Source organism: Chiloscyllium plagiosum, unplaced genomic scaffold (assembly GCF_037043375.1).
Source record: "Chiloscyllium plagiosum isolate Xiang-an unplaced genomic scaffold, Cpla_swu_hap1 HiC_scaffold_3, whole genome shotgun sequence".
In the NCBI taxonomy this organism is placed as follows: Eukaryota; Metazoa; Chordata; class Chondrichthyes; order Orectolobiformes; family Hemiscylliidae; genus Chiloscyllium; species Chiloscyllium plagiosum.
In genome coordinates this window covers 106,231,876-106,255,040 of record NW_028270141.1, presented here as the reverse complement: position 1 = coordinate 106,255,040, position 23,165 = coordinate 106,231,876, and the positions used below count along the sequence as shown (strand labels likewise).

The window sequence follows — 23,165 nt, the reverse complement described above, 5'->3', positions numbered from 1 at the left end:
CATGGCAGATGAACATTTATTTTGCACCAGTCTTCACTGTGGAGGATACGAGAAACAACCCTGACAGGGAATACTTGCGGACACAGAGATAGGTTCAAGTGCGTATACTTCAACGCAAGGAGTATCAGAAATAAGGTGGGTGAACTTAAGGCATGGATCGGTACCTGGGACTATGATGTTGTGGCCATCACGGAAATGTGGATAGAAGAGGGACAGGAATGGTTGTTGGAGGTTCCTGGTTACAGATGTTTCAGTAAGATTAGGGAGGGTGGTAAAAAAGGAGGGGGGGTGGCGTTGCTAATTAGAAATGGTATAACGGCTGCAGAAAGGCAGTTCGAGGGGGATCTGCCTTTGGAGGCAGTATGGGCTGAAGTCAGAAATAGGAAAGGTGCAGTCACCTTGTTGGGTGTTTACTATAGGCCCCCCAATAGCAGCAGAGATGTGGAGAAACAGATTGGGAAACAGATTTTGGAAAGGTGCAGAAGCCACAGGGTAGTAGTCATGAGCGATTTCAACTTCCCAAATATTGATTGGAAGCTCTTTAGATCAAGTAGATTGGATGGGGCGGTGTTTGCGCAGTGTGTCCAGGAAGCTTTTCTAACTCAGTATGTAGATTGTCCGACCAGAGGGGAGGCCATATTGGATTTGATACTCGGTAATGAACCAGGACAAGTGATGGGCTTGTTAGTGGGTGAACATTTTGGTGATGGTGACCACAATTCTGTGACTTTCACCTTGGTTATGGAGAGAGATAGGTGCATGCAATTTACAATTTATTCAAATGGTTCATATGAAGGGATCAAAGAAATGGCTGCAATATTTGCTGTGACAAAACAGGTAGATAAATAACTTATGTAAGAGAGGCTACAAAGGGATACAGGTATGTTAAGTTAGTGGGCAAAGATCTCTGAGTATAGGGTGGGAAAGTGTGAAATTTTGGCAAGAATAAAAAAAAGCATATTATCTAAATAGTGAGAGATTGCAGAGCTTCGAGAGATCTGGATGTCCTCAGGCACAAGTCATAAAAGGATAGTCTGCAGGTAATCGGCGGAAATTTAACAAAATGGTACTTTCCATTGCAAAGGGAATTGAATGCAAAAGTAGGGAGGTTATGCTTCAGTTATACAAAACACTGGTGAGATCATGTTTTGAATACTGTGCACTGTATTGATCTTCTTGGCATTGGGGATTTTGCACCGAATATTCGGAAATGAGCCTAGGCAGGTAGAAGGAGTGTCAGTGCGGAAGCCTTTTGAAATTAGTGGCCATTATTCAGTTATATTTTGGATAGTATGAAAACGGATAAGGATGGGTTGGGAATAAACTCCAAACTGGGGAAAGGCAAATTTTACTAAAATAAGATAATAATTTGGCCCAAGTGGACTAGAAGCGACTACATGCAGATAAAGTTGTGTCAGAGTAGTGGGAGGCATTCAAGGAGAAATAGTGTAAGCACAAAACAAATATGTTCCCATAAAGACAAAAGATAGGACCAAGACCAGAGAATCCTGGATACCAACGGATGTAAAAGTTAGGATTAGGAAAGATAAGACAGATCCAGTGATCTCAATTCAACAGAGTCCCTGGAAGAGTATAAAAATGCAGTGGGGAACTTAACAAGAAAATTAGGCATGCAAAGAGAATGCGTGAGGAAGCACTGGCAGGTAGGATAAAGGAAAATCCAAAAGAGTTTTTAAAATACATGAAGAGCAAGGGAATCACACAGCAGTGTAGGGCCCATTACAGACTACCAAGGTAATTCCTAAATTACCCGGAAAACTCAGTGAATACCATGCACAGTCTTCACAATCAATGTGGATGACATAGGTAAAAACATCAGGGTAGAAGACTGTGAAATATTAGAAGGAATTAAAATAGACCGAGGATTTAGCAGCCGAAACTGTGGCCTGGATGAGATGTATCACAGTCTGCTCTTGGTAATGTTGATCTTGCTTTGCACAACTTCTGTGCAGTTCGAACCTGTATGTCTCGCTCTGTCTAAGCACCCGATGATCCGTATGTCTTTGTTAGCTAAGATCTCTCTGTAATGTTCACAAAACAAAGCTTTTCACTGTATATAGGTACATGTGACTACAATAAATCAAATCAAATCAAAAAGCTGATGGAATCCAAGCTAAAGGCATTTTGGATCCAAACTTGGCCAAGAGGCAGGAATCTTCGAGGAGAAAGTGAGGACTGCAGATGCTGGAGATCAGAGCTGAAAATATGTTGCTGGAAAAGCACAGCAGGTCAGGCAGCATCCAAGGAGCAGGAGAATCGACGTTTCGGGCATAAGCCCTTCTTCAGGAATGAGGAAGGTTTGTCCAGCAGGCTAAGATAAAAGGTAGGGAGGAGGGACTTGGGTGAGGGGCATTGGAAATGCGATAGGTGGAAGGAGGTCAAGGTGAGGGTGATAGGCCGGAGTGGGGGTGGAGGCGGAGAGGTCAGGAAGAAGATTGCAGGTTAGGAAGGCGGTGCTGAGTTCAAGAGATTTGACTGAGACAATGTGGGGGGAGGGGAAATGAGGAAACTGGAGAAATCTGAGTTCATCCCTTGTGGTTGGAGGGTTCCTAGGCAAAAGATGAGGCGCTCTTCCTCCAACAGTCGTGTTGCTATGGTCTGGCAATGGAGGAGTCCAAGGACCTGCATGTCCTTGGTGGAGTGGGAGGGGGAGTTAAAGTGTTGAGCCACGGGGTGGTTGGGTTGGTTGGTCCGGGTGTCCCAGAGGTGTTCTCTGAATCGTTCTGCAAGTAGGCAGCCTGTCTCCCCAATTTAGAGGAGGCCACATCGGGTGCAGCGGATGCAGTAAATGATGTGTGTGGAGGTGCAGGTGAATTTGTGATGGATATGGAATGATCCCTTGGGGCCTTGGAGGGAAGTAAGGGGGAGAAGTGTGGGCGCAAGTTTTGCATTTCTTGCGGTTGCAGGGGAAGGTGCCGGGAGTAGAGTTTGGGTTGGTGGGGGGGGGGTGGACCTGACGAGGGAGTCACGGAGTCAAGAGGCAGGAAGCAGAGTGGGACAGTAGAAGTATGTTTCTGTGACTGAAAGTCTTTCTTCAGTGTAGTTTCACAGGGCTCGATGCTGAGACCCTTGCTGTTTTGTGTTGCACATTATTGATCTGGATTTAAATGTCAGAGTAATCAAAAAGTTAGCAGATGACAGAGTAATGAGGAGGATAGCAATAAGGTTATCAAAGCAGGAGGTTATCAAAGGACTGGTCAGCTGGGAAATCCAATTCATTCCAGAACAATGTGAAGTAATTTTCTTGGGAAGAGCTAACAAGGCATGGGATTACAAAATGAATGATAGGACCCTGAAAAATACTGAAGATCAGAGGGACCTTAGTCTGAATATCCATTGATCCCTGAAGTAGCAGGGCCAGCCGACAAATTGTAGAAGACATTTGTAGAGGAGATTCACCAGATGGTGCCTGAGCTGGAGGTTTGAGTTAAAGTAAAAACTGAATAGACTGGGACTGTCTTCCTTGCAGCAGCAAAAGTTGAGAGGGGTCTTACAGAGGCCTTATGCAGAGCATAGATGGGGTAGATAAGCGAGCATTTTTTGATTAGTAGAGGGGTCAATGACCAGAGGGCGTGAGTTAAATGTTAGAAGGAAAAGCCTAAGAGAAGAAACGATGAGTTTTTTTTCCAAAGGCTGGTAGGAGTCTGGAGCTCTCTATCTGAAAGAGTAGTTGAGTCAGAAGTTCTTCTAATATTTAAGCAGTATATGGCCATTTACTTGCATTGTCATAGGCTCCAGCGCAATGGGCCAAAAACTGGAAAATGGAATTAGTGTCAGATCTCTGTTGACTGGTGTGAACACATTAGGTCGAATGCCTTCAGTTTTGTAAATATCCATGAATCTTATTTAAGGAAGGATGTAAGCACGCTAGAGACATATCAGAGCTGGTTTATTTGACATATTTGGAATCGGTGGATTGTCTTACGAGGAAAGGTTAGACAGGCTAGGTTAGTTTCTGCTGGAATTTAAAAAATTAAGAGGTGACTTGATTGAAAAGTACAAAATCCTGAGGGGTCTTGATAGGATGCATGTGACAATGAAATTTTCTTTTCTGGGAGAAACAAGAACTGGGGAGTGTGTGGAGTGGGGGGGAAGTGGTCACAGTTTAGGCATAAGAGGTCACCACTGAAGATAGAGACAAGGAGAAATTTTCTTTCAGAGAATCATGAGTATCTCAGAGTATCCAACCAGAACTCTACCAACTAACACATCGACTTGGACCCCATCTACCACCCTCTGAGAAAAAGAACAGGAAGTGATATCACCAACACAGGAAATGACATCACCAACCCAAGGAAACCGAAACACATAAATAGAAAGCGGGATATAACACCAGTGCTTCACTGGAGGGTCACTGATGATGTTACCTAGTATCGTGAGGAAAAGTCTGAAAATGAACCTTCCAGCTCAGTGAGCAAATTTACATCCAGAGTATTGAGTCTTTGACATTCTCCTCAATAGTAGAACAAAGTCTTTGAATTGATTTAGGACAGAGGTAGATGGATTCTTCACAAGGAAGGGGTGAAAGTACATGGTAGGTAGGCATGAATGTGTAATAACCAGATCAGCCATGATCTTACCAAATGCAGGAGTAACCTTGAGGGGCCGAATGGCCTATTTCTGCTCCTAATACGTATGTTTGTAAGCTCCTAACACGGGTACAAACTCAGAAGGGGCCAATGATGTCGGCTGATTTTAATTTGTTTATGGGATTTGTTTATTATGCTGGTTGGGCCAATATTTATTTATTCATTACCCATTGCTATTGCCCTGGAAAAGGTTGTGGTGAGATGCCTTCTTGAACTGCTGTGAAGACCACTTCATGTTGGTACATCCCAAGTGTTGTTAAGGAGGATTTTGACACAGCAACAGTGAAGAACCAGCGATATATTTTTAGATCAAACTAGTGTATAGCTTGCAGGGAAAGCTACAGGTGATGGTGTTCCTATATATTGACTGCCCTTGAGCTTCCTAGTGGTAGACGCTAGAGTTTTGGAAGGTGCTGTCTAAGGAGTTAGGCGGTCTGAGGATTCAGGGGATTGTCATGCATCTTGTAGATGGTATGCACTGTGTTGGCCAATGACAGAGTGAGCATGGAAGGTGTTAGCTGGGGTGACACTAATATGGTTGAAGCATTCATCAAATTGCTGTTTATGCTGTTTGACATGGCAGGAGCCTGGTGTTACAGGTTCACCAGATTGGCAGCTCATTTTTAGGTATACCCGGTGCTGCTCCTGAACTCTCCACTGAACCAGAGTCGATCCCCTGGCTTGATGGTAATGATTGTGTGGGGGTTATGGTGGGCCACGAGTTGCAGATTATGCTGGAGCACAACTCTGCTGCCATTGATGGCCCACAGTGCCTAATGCATGCCCGGACCTGAGATACAAGATGTGAAGGCAGGACTTCATCTCCAAGGACCATGCATTGGTATGTGGTTACTGATACCATCGTGGACAGTATGTTTTTCCTTCTTGTTTGTTCCCTCACCACTGGCCACAGACCCAGTCTAGCGGCAATGTCATTTTAGGACTCAGTGAGCTCAGTCAGTAGAGGCACTACCAAGAGACTCTTGGTGGTGGACACGGAGATTTGCCACCCAGAGTACATTCTGCATCTTTGCAACGCTCAGTGATGCCTCCAAATAGGGTCCAACATGGAGAAGCACTGAGTCATCTGCCCAGGGATGGGTGGGTAGTAAATGGCAACAACAGGAGATTTCCTTGTCCCTGTTTGATCTGACTTCATGATGTAGAATGGGATCCAGACTAAACGTTGAGGACTCAGGGCAACTCCTTCTCGACTGTATACCAGTGGGCAGCCATCCCTGGTGGATCTGCCTTGACAGGGGTATGGGGCAAACTGAGGGATGGTGATGGAAGAGTCTGGAACATTGCCTGTAAATCATGACCATGAGCAGAAATCACAGGGCCCGATCCCTGATGACCTAAACATAGCAGCACCACAAACCCCAACCCAAGAGTTGTGGTCCCCTAGAGCCATGTGTCCTGGCTTTGCACCTTAAGGTACTTCCACTGCCCCCTGCATGCTGAAAGGTGCGATTGCAGGAGATGGACTGAAACAGGTTGTTCCTTGACTCGTCTGTTGAGCAGTGCTGCCGAATTTGGCACAGGCTCCCAGATACTGGTAAGGAGGATCTGCAGAATCAACAGGGCTGTGCACAGCATTACCTTTCTGTCAATGTCAGGTGCACCATTCAGTTTAATTTCTTCAATCAGACTTTTATCAGACTCATCTAAGACGATGAAACCTTTCTTCGCTCTTGAGTCATGAATCATTGGAATTGTCTTTCCCAGAGGGTTGTGAATGTATTGCTGAATATATTAAATATACTTAAGGTTAAGAGAGTAAGATTTTGAGTGTCTTGGAATCAAAGCAAGAGGGCAGGAACATGAAGGAAGAAGACTAGCTACGATCATATTTAGTGGAAGAATAAGCATAACGGACTCAAAAGTTTACTCCTGCTCCTAGTTCTGATGCCCTTTTGAGTGATGTCACTCGCTGAATGTGAATAAAAACACAATCTCACAGCTAATGCATCAAAACAATGATACACTTGAGCTGTACAGATTAGCTTAAAAATCTCTCCTTTTACCTTTTACAGGCTCTCTTCTTCTTGGGATCGGGGTCACTGATATTATTGCCAGACTTGTTTGTTTAGTCATGCGGCACGGTGGCTCAGTGGTTAGCACTGCTGCCTCACAGCATTAGGGCCCCAGGTTCGAGTCTAGCCTCGGGTGACTGTCTGTGTGGAGTTTGCACATTCTCCCTGTGTCTGTGTGGGTTTGCTCCAGTTTCCTCCCACAATCCAAATTGGCTATGCTAAATTGCCCACTAGTTTTAGGAGGGAAATGGTTCTGGGTGGGTTACTCTTCGGAGGGTCGGTGTGGACTGGTTGGGCCGAAGGGCCTGTTTCCACACTGTAAGGAATCTAATCTAATCTGTAAGGAATCTAATCTAAAAATGATGCTGGAACTAATTTACTTCTCAAAATAATCCCAATTCAAAATAAAAACAGAGAATGTATGAAATAGTCACCGGGTTTGGTAGCATAGATGGAGAGAGAGTGAACGTTTCAGATCTGTGACTTCAGATTCGTAATAAAAGGCCAGCAGACTTGAAAAGCAGCTTCTCGGATTTATGGACGGTGTTTATGGAGCTGTAGTTCCCACAAGCTGAAAACATCATTCAGTGTGTAAAGACTTCAGTTAGCATTGAAAATTTCCCTCAACCTTGCTCAGACTGATCAGAAGAGCGGGGCAAACCCTAAACTACAGATCTCTGCACAGATTCTGAGTTACTGCCTCTGTGATTGGGTGTTTTGATTAGGAATTTTTCCGCTGTGATTTCCCTTTCATGAATTTGATAGTTTGGTGTCTTATAACGGTAGTCACAATCCTAAATCTTACAGTGCACCAATACATGAGGTGCTTCAGAAATTAGCTGGAATTAATGAAAGCAAAACAATGCATTTCATTCCATTTCCAAATGTGCCAACCACCCATATTTCATCCCGATGGATAGATCAAAGTAAAATCAGCGATACGTTAAAATTTCCTTGCACAGGAACTGACCTGTGAACTACCACAGTTCAATTTTAACAGCCTAGTCCACTGCCAGCTTTCACCTGATGAATGAAATGAAACGCTGTCAGGGACAAGTGTAATGGTAATGGGACAATGAAAGTAGCATAGAATAAGCTGATGCATTTAAGTCCAAACATGAATTTACTTCCAATATTAATATAGTCATTTGTGGTCTAACAACAGAAAGGAAATACAATCTGCTAGCTTGCTGGTAAAAGTCCACCGAGTTCATTCAGGGACACCCTCTGGCTCTACAATTTTTAAACAATCGCTCTTACACCCAGTCTCCATCCTGTCAGCATTTGAAAGTACAGCCCCAGATTTATCTGCCAGTTTCCACTTTCACTTTATGACTGTCATAAAATCTAGAACAATATAAATAATGTATCCAATGCTGGGAATCCTCCAAATCTCTGCCACCCTGTACTCAAGAGTCCAGGATGAATCCTCAATCTTCCTCAAATTCTCCCTTACCCTTTGCTGTGTACTTTTACACATCATCTTCTAAATAAACTCTGCAATCGTCTCTTTAATGTGAACAATTCTAGGAAACATCCACCTCTGTGCATAATAAAGCTAATTTACTCTAAAACCACAAGCTTCCATTTTTCAGCAATACATGTACTCTTTTGTTTATTCTTACTGCCCTATTTAGCATTACAATTGGGTCATCTGTGCTGCTAAACAAAAAAAAATCTAAGAGGATTTGTTTATGAATCTGGACAAAAATATAATTCATGGCTAAGTTGTTGATGCGACAAAAAGTAAGAAAAATTATACACATGATATGCTGGTGTAGAAGATGTGCCTTCTTAAATCAAATTATAGGTTTGGCAGAGCAAGCTTGTTCTGCTCCACAGTTTGTGTTGGCGTATAAACTGACAGATTAAACCACAATGGATATAGAAGCTGAATTTATTGTGTTAGGTTTCACAATGTGACAAACTGACATTGTAAGTCAGTACTGCCATGGATTTATCTAACCCGTTGGTGCACATCTCCTTCACCCCCAGAAACCAGAACATTTCCAGAGCAATATAATGAGGGCTGAACATGCAACACAACCTATTCATGAGGGGATTCAGGAACACAGAATGTTGCCCAATGATTCTAATGGGGCAAGTGCCTCACTCCTTCCCTTGATGTTTATCCTAATAACACACCCGCTATGAAGACCCGAACAATTTTGATGTTTTTACACTACTTCCCATGCATGTCTGCATTATTATTGTTCACATTTTACAAGCTCTGACTGAATCTGTGGTCTGCAGCCACAGACTAATCCTAGCCTGTTGGGTATTTTGCATTGTTTCCTTTCAGGCATTTCAGAGTTTTTAAAATATTGGGTATAATCGAGTCCAGGCTTCACACCGAAGTTAAACAATTCTGTCAGAGGAATATTTTTTCCAGGTAATAAGAATTACAGCAATAATGGGCTACGCCTCAATGCTCAAATTGCAGAGGTTAAAATACAAAAGAAAATGCGAGAAAGAAATAAAACTAACGTGAACTTATCCACCTCCAAGGGAAGTGGGTAAACCACTTGTTATAAATGGGACTGGTCTTTTAAATATTATTGAGAGATTGCAGGTCTCCATTTTGTTCGTCACTTTATTTTAAATCACTGGGTTTCTCAAGGCTCAGGAAAATTCGCAGCTTAAAAAGAGGAAAAAGGAGCTGAATCCATGAGATGACTGCCCCTTCTGTCCTGCTTGTCAATGCAAAAAGGCAGAAATGCTTCAACCAGACCGAATGAGCAACACTATGCAAGACCCACAATCTTTTCATTCGCCACCACCAAGCCATCGATGTTAGATTCTGCATGATATTCAGGAAACTATGCACTCTGGATTTCTGACCCAACCACAAATTTTTAATCTCACAGCAACACTTAATTCCCAGAAACTGATATTTAACTTGTGCATTATTGGCAACATGTATTGTCAACAAGCCATACTTTTCATTAGGATTCAGTCCATTGATTCAAAATGTTGTAAGAACACAAAAGCAATAGGGTTCCAATCTGACCTTTCCCACTCTCATTATGCCATTATACCACTGAAACGTTGCTTACTTTTTATAAGATTTTTTCCCCCTTGGTATGATATCCTTTTCGAGGAACACATGACATCAATGTGCAGCCAAGTCTCATTGCATCAATAATTCTAAATTAATGAAATACTTGGATGAAATAATAAGAAGTGGTCATAAAGACTGGACCAGCCTAGATTTATACATCACTGATCCAACCAGAGTGTTTATACAGTGTTACCGAGATATGCATAATAATGTCCAAACATCACCACTATCAGCATGAGCAACTATCTTTAATAAAAATGAAATGAAAATCATCTCCAATCCCAAACAAATATTAAACTACTTAATGAAAATCAACAAGCAAAGTTCAAAAGGTCAAATTGTTCACTCAGATAAAAACTTCAAATATAAGAGTCTGAAATAAGGAAATTACAAAATGTAGTGAGGTGTGGTGGGAACAGAGGGTGGGGGGAGGGGCAGTGGGGAGTGGGAGAGGGTTAGAAAGTCAGGTGGAAATTTTCCATCCAAATGGTCAGAGATATTAACCATTAACTAACATTAGCCACTGAGGTGAATCAGGCTAATGGATTTCAGAGGCAATTAATGTGGTTTATGGAGCTAAAGGATTCTGCATTATAGTGACATGGAAATTGATCAGTCAATAGTTTTGAAAAACCTTAAAACCTTTCCCTGTTCCTGAAAACTCTAATACATCCTACAATGTTCTTGGAAAGCCTATCCCTAAATGTGTGCTGCTCAATAATCAGAGGTTCAATCTTGATTATTATTATTAAAACTTTTGAATCAGTGTAACTTTAATTTAGTAGGGAACCTATGACACTCTGTATTTGCTATTCAAGTGGTACCACACACCAACCACAGTCGGAGCCAATCACAGCAAAGTTTTACATTTTCAGTAAAGGCCCTTTGTTTTTAATACCATGTCCTCTTTTCCCTTGAAAGTCTAACTCCCAATTAGATTACATATTAGATTACTTAGCGTGGAAACTAGTCCACACCGACCCTCCGAAGAGCAACCCACCCAGACCCATTCTCCTACATTTACCAAGGAGCAGGAGAATCGACGTTTCGGGCATGAGCCCTTCTTCAGGAATGAGGAAAGTGTGTCGATTCTCCTGCTCCTTGGATGCTGCCTGACCTGCTGCGCTTTTCCAGCAACACATTTTCAGTTCTGATCTCCAGCATCTGCAGTCCTCACTTTCTCATCCTACATTTACCCACTCACCTAACACTGCGGGCAATTTAGCATGGCCAATTCACCTAACCTGCACATTTTTGGACTGTGGGAGGAAACCGGAGCACCCGGAGGAAACCCACGCAGACAAGGGAGAATGTACAAACTCCACACAGAGAGTCGCCTGAGGCGGGAACTGAACCCAGATCTCTGGCGTTGTGAGGCAGCAGTGCTAACCACTGCATCACTGTGCCGCCCAGTCTCAGCCTTTGTCTGCTTCCTGATCCAAATCCCCTGCCCTCTTCAACAAGTTACATGGAAAAATCAATTAGTAGCTCATAAAGTGTAAAACTCAGGAAATAAAAGCCTAAGTAAACCTGTTCATCCCACTAGTTCCTTTTACAAACCATGCTCAATGTCTGTGTCATGAACTCAACAGAATTCATTTCAAAGACAAACCTCCAACATTTGTCCCAATCACCAGTCAAACCCATCAGAGACTTAAATTAAATCATTAAAAATGCTCTAATCATACTACCTAAAAGTCCAATCAACACAAAGAACTCTAATGATTTTTGAGATGATTTGTAGCTCAGGTTGATGATAAGTATCTAAGTTAAGCTCACTGAGCTAACTTACATACAAACAATGCTGTTTATCTGAAAGACCTTCCCACTTAATTACTTTGCCATGCTCTTTCCAGTTTTTATTTTTCAAATACGAATCAATTTTCCATTAAAAACAATTAGGATCTTGTGTATCCATCACAGTTTCCGATAGTTTTTTTTGCATGGAAAGAATTCCTAATCTTTCGCTGCATTCCCTTGGTAATGATTGTAAATGTATTGCTCCTGGCTACTGATTCACCAACTGGTGAATTAAAGGTTTCCTCAATTACCTCATCATTACCCTGATCATTCGGAATGCTCACAACTAACATGATCTTTCACACCCTATATTATACGTTCAATTTTATCTTGATGAAAACAGCAAAATTATTTCAGCTGTAGGTAAGTTTCCAACCTTATCTTGATGTTACACAATTTCATTTTGTGATAACAGAAGTGCATGGAGCAACAAATTCACAATAAACCATCACACAGTTGCTGTTTTAAAGGATGTGTGGATTCAGCATTTCCTCTATTATAGGTTGCACTTATTTTTCTGTTGCCTCAAAGACACCCTTCCACAGCAGCAAAGTTGCAATGTGGAATAGATCCAAAACAAAAGAAGCTACACATGAGGATACAATTATTGGGAAGACGAGCTGACAGGTTACTTAAAATATACCAGAAAGGTTTAACTATTCTTGCAGTGATCAATTATTTTTAAATGTCAGGCACAGTATATGACTCTTCCCTACAAACAGGATCAGGAAGAATATTAATCAAAGTACATGGAGGTATCCTGAAAGATCAACGTTTTACCACACACACATCGAAAGTGACAGTCTGAAAATGCTAATTAATGAGACACAAAATGTTTGCCACATCACTTTAGAGACGGTGTTTCTCAAGGACAGTAAGAGGACTAAGACAAATTGTGTACAAAATCCGATCCATTAATTGCTCTTAAATACATGCTCAAACTCTGCCATCTAGAGGTGATATTTGAAAGGCAACGTACTGTCGATCCTCAGTAAAATAATCAATTTGCAACTTTATAATGCAATGTAGGATCAACTCCTGGCATTTCATAAACACTCAAAAGCTGTCTGAGTAATAAGCAGACATGCCTTTATTGTGTAACACCCTGTAAAAAGGATTCTTACCAGAATATAAGTTTTTCCGTCATGCCCTTGAATACAGAATCTGAAGCTACACTGAGCAGTTGAAAACTCCTTCAGCCGGCCAGCAACCACAGTCTCCACAAACCAAGATCTAAAGAAAAATTTAAAGCTACATTTCAATCAGTGAACTCTTTCTATTTACTGCGCCACCAGAAGATGATAATTCAAGCTAGGGTAGGATGCACCAGGATGATATCAAAATCTCTTCGATGCATGGAGTGGGTCGTGGGTGGGTGGAGACAGGTAGATTCACACCCAAAAGTCCACTAAATAACTACACAAAAGTCACTTCCAATCACAGGCTGGTTCTCATGTGTAAACTTTGAACCCTTCACAGCCTGTGATTGAAGCAGCAGAAAGGTGAGTGGCAGCAAGTCATCAGGCTGCCAGGGGGAATGCTGCAGAGTATGGGTGGAAGGAGAAGCAATGCCAGGACTGGAGAAGGGGCCAAAATGTGGAGAAGTCATGGGGGCAGGGAGGTGATAGAGAGGGGGTGGGGGAGAGGAAAAAAAAGAGGAGGGAAAAGAGACAGACAGAGAGAGAGAGAGAGAGAGAGAGAGGATGGGGGGGCAGAGAGAGAGAGATGAGGAGAGCAGAGGAGAGGAGACAGAGAAAGAGATTTCAAAAGGAGGGAAAGGGGGCGCATAAAAGAAGGGACAGCCAAGTTTTTAACTTTTCCACAAAAGAACAGTGGATGTCATTGGAATGAATTGTGTACCAAATGGATAATTTAATACTGAGCAGGTTTATTTCATAAAGATTTTCATTTATGTGTTGTCATATCTCAAGGTATCTCAGATACCTGAGAATTACCTGAGGCATTGTGACTCTTTTAGTGAGAAATGTGCAAATATTTAGCTGTGATCTCACCAATCCACAGAAAACAGATTACGGTGATAGCGCAAGTTTGTTTTTAAACTTTTGTAGCTAACTTAAGTTAGCTGTCTTGTGCCAATTTCAATACTGAAGTATCTAGAAAGTTATTGCTTTCCTTGCGCTGTGGCTTTACATTTCATGCAGTGGAGATGATTTTAAGGACATTCTTCTAATTCTGTCTCACCTCATTCTAAATATCCTTACATCAATATAAACATAGACTGTAATGTTCATATGTGGCAGCATTACCTAACAAAGAGTTAGTGAGAATAAAGAAAGAGCTTCTGAACACCAAAAGTAGTTCTTGAAAATAAAAATGTAGACATCGAGAAAAAGAATTATGTTCAACCCCCCCCCACCCCCACCAATTCCAAAAAGGGTCTGTGGGGCTACATAGCTGGCTCATTACATGAGAGAAGATTCTATTTCTTCTAATTATTAAAACTGTAATGCTTGATTATAGTGGTCAGTACTAGAGTTAAAGCTGTCAGTCATCATCAATGCCAAAGGTTAATATGATGATCATAGATACATGTTGGAATTATCAATGTGAAGAAACATTACCTTTCATGTATCTGTCTTTTCAAAACTTTACTTGTCAAGGGTTGGACCAGCACCTCGGTGATATAAAATTTAATAGTATCTGTAAGAAAATAATTCAAACATTTGCAATGTAATGGAATTGGTTCAGATCTGTTTGCTTTACACATCACTTGAAAACAAGTTAAATTGTCAGGTGCGCTCATGTCTTTTTAGTCACGCTTATAGTACAACTTCCAGGATCTATCATTATATTGATCATAAAGTCTAAATTAATAAGGAAAACATCTTTTAAAATTAAAAATATCCTGTTTTGAGATTGACGGTTAAAAGCACATGCACTAAAAGAGATATATTAAATATAATGCATTCCTCAAATCCCATACACTGCACCCGACCCAAGACTGTCTGCAAAGAATTTAAGAAGGACTGCCTGTCTTAAAGAGTTAAAAATCACACAACACCAGGTTATAGCCTAACACGTTGGACAGAAGCACTGCTCCTTCATCAGCGCTCCGAAAGCTAGTGCTTCTAAATAAATTGTACGCCCCAGTCCAACACTGGTGTCTCCAAACCATGCCTTAAAGAGAGATTTCTGAGTTAGGTCCAAATCTCTGCCCTACACTGGATGTAGGCCTGTGAGTTACACTGCCCTCAGGACCCCTCCCTCCAGCTACTCAGACTGCTTCTCAAAAACACAAGGGGAGAGGTTTAACCCGGACAAAACTGATCCACACATGGAGATGAAATCAGGCTCAAGGTGTTTTCAGTGAGAGCTAACACACACCACACCAATAGTTCATTCTTTATCTCAGCATGCAATCCATTCCTACACAAAAAATGCATCTGGATACAGTGGTGAATAACTCAACATTCACTTCGAAAGCAGGGCCAAGTCTGCCAAACTACATAACTTAATTGAGTCCACAAATCATTGAATGCAGATGAAGACTTTAAAACCAGAACCATCTCAGTATAACTGCATTGATAAAAATAATGAAGAGCATTCAAACACTGTAAAGCAGCAAAACACTTCTAACTTGCACTGCAAAAAACTTGCTGTCCACTTTGATATATCCACCGTATTTCTCTTCACAATCTTTTTATGCATCTATTATTGATTCTATGTATCTCCTTATATTTCATCCAGGAGAACGGGAGAGACACAAAAAACAACAAAGGAAGTTATGAAATGAGAAAATCTGTCCGGGAATAACAGGGCCAACAGGAGAAGATATATTTAAAAAGAAAAGGTGTAGTGTAGTTGTCTGTGGATGTATTAAAATAGGAGAGACTTTATTGGATAATGAACAAAAGGCAAACATGAACTGAAAGTTTTGGGACGAACTTGTATTTAATTTGCTAACAAGGCAGCAGTGTAGAAAATAATAGGGCTTCAGGTAGACAAATCTTCAGAACCTGATCACTTACATCGACAAGTGACATAAACAAAAGAGGAAATTGTAAATTCAATATCTTCCCAGTCTTTACAAATTTAAGAATTTCCCTTTGAATTGGAAAATTATAAATGTCAATTTTCCATTACTTAAATTGGAAAGTGAAAATAGGCCACAAATCTTTCGGTTTAATGTCAACTCTGCTGCTTTTCTCCTCTATGACCCTCACTTTCTCCTTATTTCCTGTCATCCAGTGAAAATCAGATACAAAGAAATGATCACATCACTAAAGAGCAGGTAATACGGATACACGACTTCAGAATTTCCCCGATAAATTGGAATCTCTGACCTTTAGTTAATGACCCACATGCCAGACAGAATTTTCTTTCTCTCCACGAAAATATCACACAATCCTGAAAACTCTGAGCTCACCTCTGAACATTCAAGATTGAGTGAGTTGGGTCTGTACTCAGAGCCATAGTTGTACAGCACGGAAACAAACCCTTTGATCTAACTCATCCACGTCGACTCATTGGAATTTAAAAGATGAAAGGTGATTAGATGACAAAATAAATGCTGAGAGGGCATTTTCCCTTAGGGTGATCAAAGATTAGGAGGTACTGTTTCAAAATAAAGACACTCCCATATAAGATGGAGATGCAGAGGGATATCTTCTCTCAGAGGTTCAGTCGTCTGTGAAATCCTTTTTTCTAGAGAGCAGTGGAGACTGGGCAATTGAAAACATTGACTGCAGATTTGATTTTGATTATTTATTGTTGTCGGATGTAGCGAGATACAGTGAAAAGTGTTGCTTTACATGCTATACAAGCAGATCGTACCATTCAAAGTGCATCAGGGTAAGATATGTAAGAGTGAGATCTTGTCATATTTCTCACTGGTGTTGATTTCTCAAGGATATAAGGCATAGTCAAGAAGTCCATTATCAGATCAATTATGATCTTACTGAATGTCCCAATGGACTGACTGACATACTCCTATCCTACTTCTGAGGATCTTGTATAGATGTTCCTAAACAGGGACAATCAGTCTAGTTCAGAGATATCCATGGTAACTCTGCCAAGACAGTTCTTGGATTGGCACTGATGTAGACAGACACACAACTCCCAGCTCTGAGGCTACATCTGAGTGTTCAAAACCACTGCAACCCACATATCTCCACCCCCTACTCAACCTGCCACCAAGACCCCACATTCAGTTCTGGATTTACATCAATTCTCAAGCATTACAATGGGGGTCAAGTTCGGGAAAAGGTTCAGGTAGCACTGACCTTGTCCCTTTAAGGTCAAGGGGAGAGAGATTCAAAAAAAGGATTTTTATAAGTTCCTTCATGTTGCTCAGTGAAAATCCTGGAAATCCCACTCTAACACCCCATAGGTGTTGCTACATCAATCGGACTACACCAGTTCACCACGGCTTCCTCAGTACCATAAGGGATGGGCAACATATGCAGCTCAAACCAGTGAATGAAGAAGTGAAAACAAATATAATGCAAGTATTTTCCTCTGGTAATGGGTCACTGACAAGAGGTCAGCGAGTTAAAATATATATATACACACACACACACACATACATACACACACACATACATACATACACACACACCTTGAACATGCTAACTGAAAGGGAGGTGAAGGCAGATCCTACAGGAACTTCTAAATGACAAGGTATAATGCACTGCACTATGGGTTTAAAAAACATAGGTGTGGGACTATGTCGGACAGCTTGCTCAAAGAGCTGACACAATGGGAAGAGCAGCCTCAAAGACAGAAATTGCAGGAAGAACTCAGCAGGCCTGGCAGCATCTGTGGAGAGAAAGCGGAGTTCACGTTTCAGGTCCAGTGACCCTTCTCCAGAACTGATTCCTCAGTTCCGGGCATTTGGGTCCTTACAATGCGACTAGTATCAAAAATGATACTCTGTGCCTTCAGTCTCCACCCACTAAAACAAATTTGGATAGGAAACAGAGAGAACCCAGTCAAGCTATTCAGCTCAATTTAAAATGAAGTACCAAAGTGGTGGGCTGTTGCCTTGTCCTCAACCATAGCAGTTCAGGCAGCAACCAAGAAGCAGCGAAATCGACGTTTCGGGCAAAAGCCCTTCATCAGGAATAAAGGCAGAGAGTCTGAAGCGTGGAGAGAGAAGCTAGAGGAGGGTGGGGGGTGGGGAGAAAGTAGCATAGAGTACAATAGGTGAGTGGGGGAGGGGATGAAGGTGATAGGTCAGGGAGGAGAGGGTGGAGTGGATAGGTGGAAAAGGAGATAGGCAGGTAGGACAAGTCATGGGGACAGTGCTGAGCTGGAAGTTTGGAGCTGGGGTAAGGTGGGGGAAGGGGAAATGAGGAAACTGTTGAGGTCCAAATTGATGCCCTGGGGTTGAAGTGTTCCGAGGCGGAAGATGAGGCGTTCTTCCTCCAGGCGTCTGGTGGTGAGGGAGCGGCGGTGAGGGAGGCCCAGGACCTCCATGTCCTCGGCAGAGTGGGAGGGGGAGTTGAAATGTTGGGCCCGGGGCGGTGTGGTTGATTGGTGCGGGTGTCCCGGAGATGTTCCCTAAAGCGCTCTGCTAGGAGGCGCCCAGTCTCCCCAATGTAGAGGAGACCAAATCGGGAGCAACGGATACAATAAATGATATTAGTGGATGTGCAGGTAAAACTTTGATGAATGTGGAAGGCTCCTTTAGGGCCTTGGATGGAGGTGAGGGAGGAGGTGTGGGCGCAGGTTTTACAGTTCCTGCGGTGGCAGGGGAAAGTGCCAAGATGGGAGGGTGGGTTGTAGGGGGGCATGGACCTCACCAGGTAGTCAGGGATGGAACGGTCTTTGCGGAAGGCGGAAAGGGGTGGGAGGGAAATATATCCCTGGTGGTGGGGTCTTTTTGGAGGTGGCAGAAATGTCGGCGGATGATTTGGTTTATGCGGACGTTGGTAGGGTGGAAGATGAGCACCAGGGGCGTTCTGTCCTTGTTACAATTGGAGGGGTGGGGTCTGAGGGCGGAGGTGCGGGATGTGGACGAGATGCGTTGGAGGGCATCTTTAACCACGTAGGAAGGGAAATTGCGGTCTCTAAAGAAGGAAGCCATCTGGTGTGTTCTGTGGTGGAACTGGTCCTCCTGGGAGCAGATACGGCGGAGGCGGAGGAATTGGGAATACGGGATGGCATTTTTGCAAGAGGTAGGATGGGAAGAGGTGTAATCCAGGTAGCTGTGGGAGTCGGTGGGTTTGTAAAAAATGTCAGTGTCAAGTCGGTCGTCATTACTGGAGATGGAGAGGTCCAGGAAGGGGAGGGAGGTGTCAGAGATGGTCCAGGTAAATTTAAGGTCAGGGTGGAATGTGTTGGTGAAGTTGATGAATTGCTCAACCTCCTCGCAGGAGTACGAGGTGGCGCCAATGCAGTCATCAATGTAGCGGAGGAAGAGGTGGGGAGTGGTGCTGGTGTAATTATGGAAGATCGACTGTTCTACGTAGCCAACAAAGAGACAGGCATAGCTGGCTACCCCTTTGGTCTGGAGGAAGTGGGAGGATTCAAAGGAGAAATTGTTAAGGGTGAGGACCAGTTCAGCCAAACAAATGAGAGTGTTAGTGGAAGGGTACTATTGGGGACGTCGGGAGAGGAAGAAACGGAGGGCTTGGAGGTGTAGAGGGACTGGATATCCATGGTGAAGATGAGGCATTGGGGCCAGGGGAAACGGAAGTCTTGGAGGAGGTGGAGGGTATGGGTGGTGTCTCGAATGTATGTGGGGAGTCCCTGGACTAGGGGGGATAGAACAGTGTCGAGGTAGGTAGAGATGAGTTCAGTGGGGCAGGAGCATGCTGAGACAATGGTCCAGGGTGGTCAGGCTTGTGGATCTTGGGAAGGAGGTAGAACCGGGCAGTGCGGGGTTCCCGGACTATGAGGTTGGAAGCTGTGGGTGGGAGATCTCCTGAGGTGATGAGGTTCTGTATGGTCTGGAAGATGATGGTTTGGTGATGGGGGGGTGGGGTCATGGTCGAGGGGGCGGTAGGAGGAGATGTCCTCGAGTTGGCGCCTGGCTTCAGCGATGTAGAGGTCAGTGTGCCAGACTACCACTGCGCCCCCTTTATCCGCTGGTTTGATGGTGAGGTTGGGAGTAGAGAGAGTGGAGGGCTGCGTGTTGTGAGGGTGAGAGGTTGAAGTGGGGGAGGGGGATGGACAGGTTGAGGTGGTTAATGTCCCAGCGGCAGTTGGAAATGAAGAGGTCGAGGGCAGGTAATAGGCCAGCGCAGGGTGTCCAGGTGGATGCAGTGTGTTGGAGGTGGGCGAAGGGGTCCTCGGAAGGTGGGCGGGAGTCCTGATTGTGAAAGTAAGCTCGGAGGCGGAGGCGGCGGAAGAAGTGTTCGACGTCACGGCGTGTATTAAATTCATTGATGCGTGGACGGAGGGGGATGAAGGTGAGTCCTTTGCTGAGGACTGATCGTTCGTCCTCAGTGAGGGGGAGGTCTGGAGGGACGGTGAAAACTCGGCAGGGCTGGGAGCTGGGATCTGGCGTAGGTGTGGAGCTGGGAGTGGGGGTGGAGCCTGTAACTGGAGTGGGTGTGGTGGTGGGGGGAATAGGGGTGGAGTCATGAGCAGGGGTGGTGTTCCCCTCAGGGTTCTGGGGGGGGCGGGGATGGTGACAGTGGGACATGTGGGGGGCATGTCAGCAGAATGCAGGTGAGTGGCGTTGGTGGGGGTGGAAGTGGTGGCAAACACGGCAGTGGGGGGGAGGGGCAGAAGTCACTGAGCGTATGAGAAATAAATGCATATCATACCTGATGAAGACACAATTCCCAGCAACTTTCTACAGCGTGTGCAAACGATTGTGTTATTTTCGCTTTCCACCTGAAAGAAACCAAAAAGAGTGAATAAGATGATGAACAGGCATTCATTTTTGAGCTTACATAAAATAGAGGTATCCCTGCAGTCAGTCCCTTGACTCCATATTAGACTGTGTTCCAAATCCCTCCAGCTTCAACTGGGGAGTTTTGGCAGCTGCCACATAGGTCACTCTCGATGGAAGATGGACACATTTCAGCCTTGGTCATTTCCCATTGACCAATCACAGCAAAACCACTGAATCAAGCCAAGTATGGCTACTAAAAAGGTATCAATAGGCCTCCCAGGGAAATGCAGAAACACAGCCTTATTCTTAATTGGTTGTCTGAACATGACACCTAATTTGATTAGATTAGATTACCTACAGATTAGATTACCTACAGTGTGGAAACAGGCCCTTTGGCCCAACGTGTCCACACCAACCCGCCGAAGCGCAACCCACCCATACCCCTACACTTACCCCTTCACCTAACACTACAGGCAATTTAGCATGGCCAATTCACCTGACCAGCACATCTTTGGGAGGAAACCGGAGCACCCGGAGCAAACCCACGCAGACACAGGGAGAACATGCAAACTCCACACAATCAGTCACCTGAGGCGGGATTTGAACCCAGGTCTCTGGTGCTGTGAGGCAGCAGTGCTAACCACTGTGCCACCGTGCCGCCCTTAATGGAACCGTAACCCATCATCAGGATGGGTTAATAATATCTGGCATTATTAATTCCAAGCACAAAGATGCAAATCGTGGGAAATGAATAATGCATGCACATCAATGTTTATCAGGTTTACTCCTTTCCTGGATCAGGGAGAAAAAAAATCAATCGCTAGAGTATTTTTAAATCAATATTGCCACCTATTTTATATCGCCAGCCAAAAGGGATACAGTTTTAACCAGTCGAGTTACATGTGGACTGTTTATAGTTGTTTACCTGTGATTAGAATCCATCAATTTGTGATAAATGGTCGTTCTTGTTAACTGCAGAAAGCCTGTTCTTGTTTTGTGTTCGCCATGATCAACACAACAAGCAATCTGAAGGAGGTGCAGGTCGGTTGAGTGAGTGGGCAAAATCTTGGCAGATGGAGTTTAATGTAGGAGCGTATGAGGTGATTACTTTGGCAAGAAGAATCAAAAGGCAGACTATTATTTAAATGGAGAGAGATTCCAAAATAAATGCAGCACGGAAGGATCTGGATGTTCAGGTATACAAAACCCAAATTTTAGCATGTAGGTGCAGCATGTAATTACGGCAGCAAATGGAATTTTGGCCTTTATTGTTAGCAGGTTGGAGTTTGAAAACAGGGATATCTTGTTACAACTGTGCAGTGCTTTTTAGCACTGCGTTGTGTTATGGTTCCTGTATTTGAGAAAGGACAGATTGGCATTGGAGACAGTTCAAAAGGGACTCACTAGATTGATTGATGGGATGAAGGAGTGATTGACGAGAAGAAGGACAGGTGATCTGATTGAAACACTCAGCATTCTGAAGGGGCTTGCCAGAATAGAAGTTGCAAAGGTGGTTCCACAAGTAATCTCAAGCTTGGGCACATAGTACTGAATAAGGAGACACTTATTTCTTCTCCTGGAGGGTAATAAATTCTCTAGTTGCAGAGACTAGATCATTGAAAGTGTTTGAAGAGGAGGTAGGGAGACTTTTGAAATAGAATGCTGAGGGCTATGAGGAGCTCAGACAAAATAAGTCGAGGCATGCAGCAAGTCAGACGTGATCTTATAGAATGGGAAGGCAGGGGCTTGAGGGGCTGAATGGCCTATTCTTGCTTCTGGTTACCAGTGTATTTTCACTACAAATATAGTTTAACGACAAGATCAAACAAGAACTATATTACCCGACATTAAAAGATTGGAATGATTTCATCACAAACATCACAAAAGGATTCAACCGACAGTATTCCTTTTCTCCCTGTATATCCTTACAAACACCAAATCCCAGCAAAGGGTTTACCACTATTTCTACACCGCAACTTCTTGCTCAGGAATCTGTAATCAGTTTCCTTCCATTGAATTTCTACATGTTGACTCTATACATTTACTCCATCTGATATCTGATAAAGTAAACTGCAAACTCAACCTAATATTACTTACACCTCAGAACAAACCGGAGTTCCTTTAACTCAGTTTCCAACAGTCTACTACAGCGTTTATCACACCTGCCTCCATTCTCGGGTACGTACACAGACTGAGTGACTCTCTTCTAGGCTTTTTTTTTGCATTTGTGCCCAGTCACTAGGCAACAGCACTGCTTTTCCCTACCTTTCTTTTAAATACACAAAACTACTGACCCCATTCCTTAACTTCAAGGTTTGAAAAACTAATTGAAAATGCACGTATACTCATGGCTTCCTGGTATTATCGCTGGACTGCTAATCAAGAGACCCAGGTAACATTCTGGGACCCAGGTTAAAATCCCACCATGGCAAATAGTAGAATTTGAATTCAACAAAAATCTGGAATTAAAAGTCTAATGATAACCATGAATCCATTGTTGATTTCAAAATAACCGATCTGATTCACTAATGTCCTTCAGGATTGATAAATCCCCTAGACCAGATGAACTTTACATAGTGATGAAGAAAAAGCAATACAGATTATCTTTCATAATCCTATCAATTCTGAAAAGTTTCCTGGAATATAGTAAATGCAACCTCACTATTTAAGAAGAGGGAGAACTGAAAACTGCAAACTTTATGTTCATGATAGGGAAAATGTGAGAATCAATTATAAAGGACATTTAGAGTCCTTTGGCAAAATTGGGCATAATCAAGACCAAATTGTTGAAAGGGAAATCATGTTTGACAGACATGTTGGAAGTTTTTTTTTGAAGTTATTTGTAGCATAGA

At 43.1% G+C, this 23,165-nt stretch overlaps 1 protein-coding gene across 1 annotated transcript in view; it reads right to left on the bottom strand.

The window, feature by feature from the left end:
* ube3d (ubiquitin protein ligase E3D) overlaps positions 1-23,165 on the bottom strand; it is a 165,084-nt gene that overhangs the window by 120,315 nt on the left and 21,604 nt on the right. Inside the window, exons 5-7 of the mRNA XM_087982339.1 lie at positions 20,243-20,312; positions 14,090-14,168; positions 12,632-12,740 (exon numbers count right to left, since the gene is read on the bottom strand). Coding sequence (XP_087838465.1) covers positions 12,632-12,740; positions 14,090-14,168; positions 20,243-20,312 — 258 coding nt within the window. The remainder of the gene's footprint in view (positions 1-12,631; positions 12,741-14,089; positions 14,169-20,242; positions 20,313-23,165) is intronic.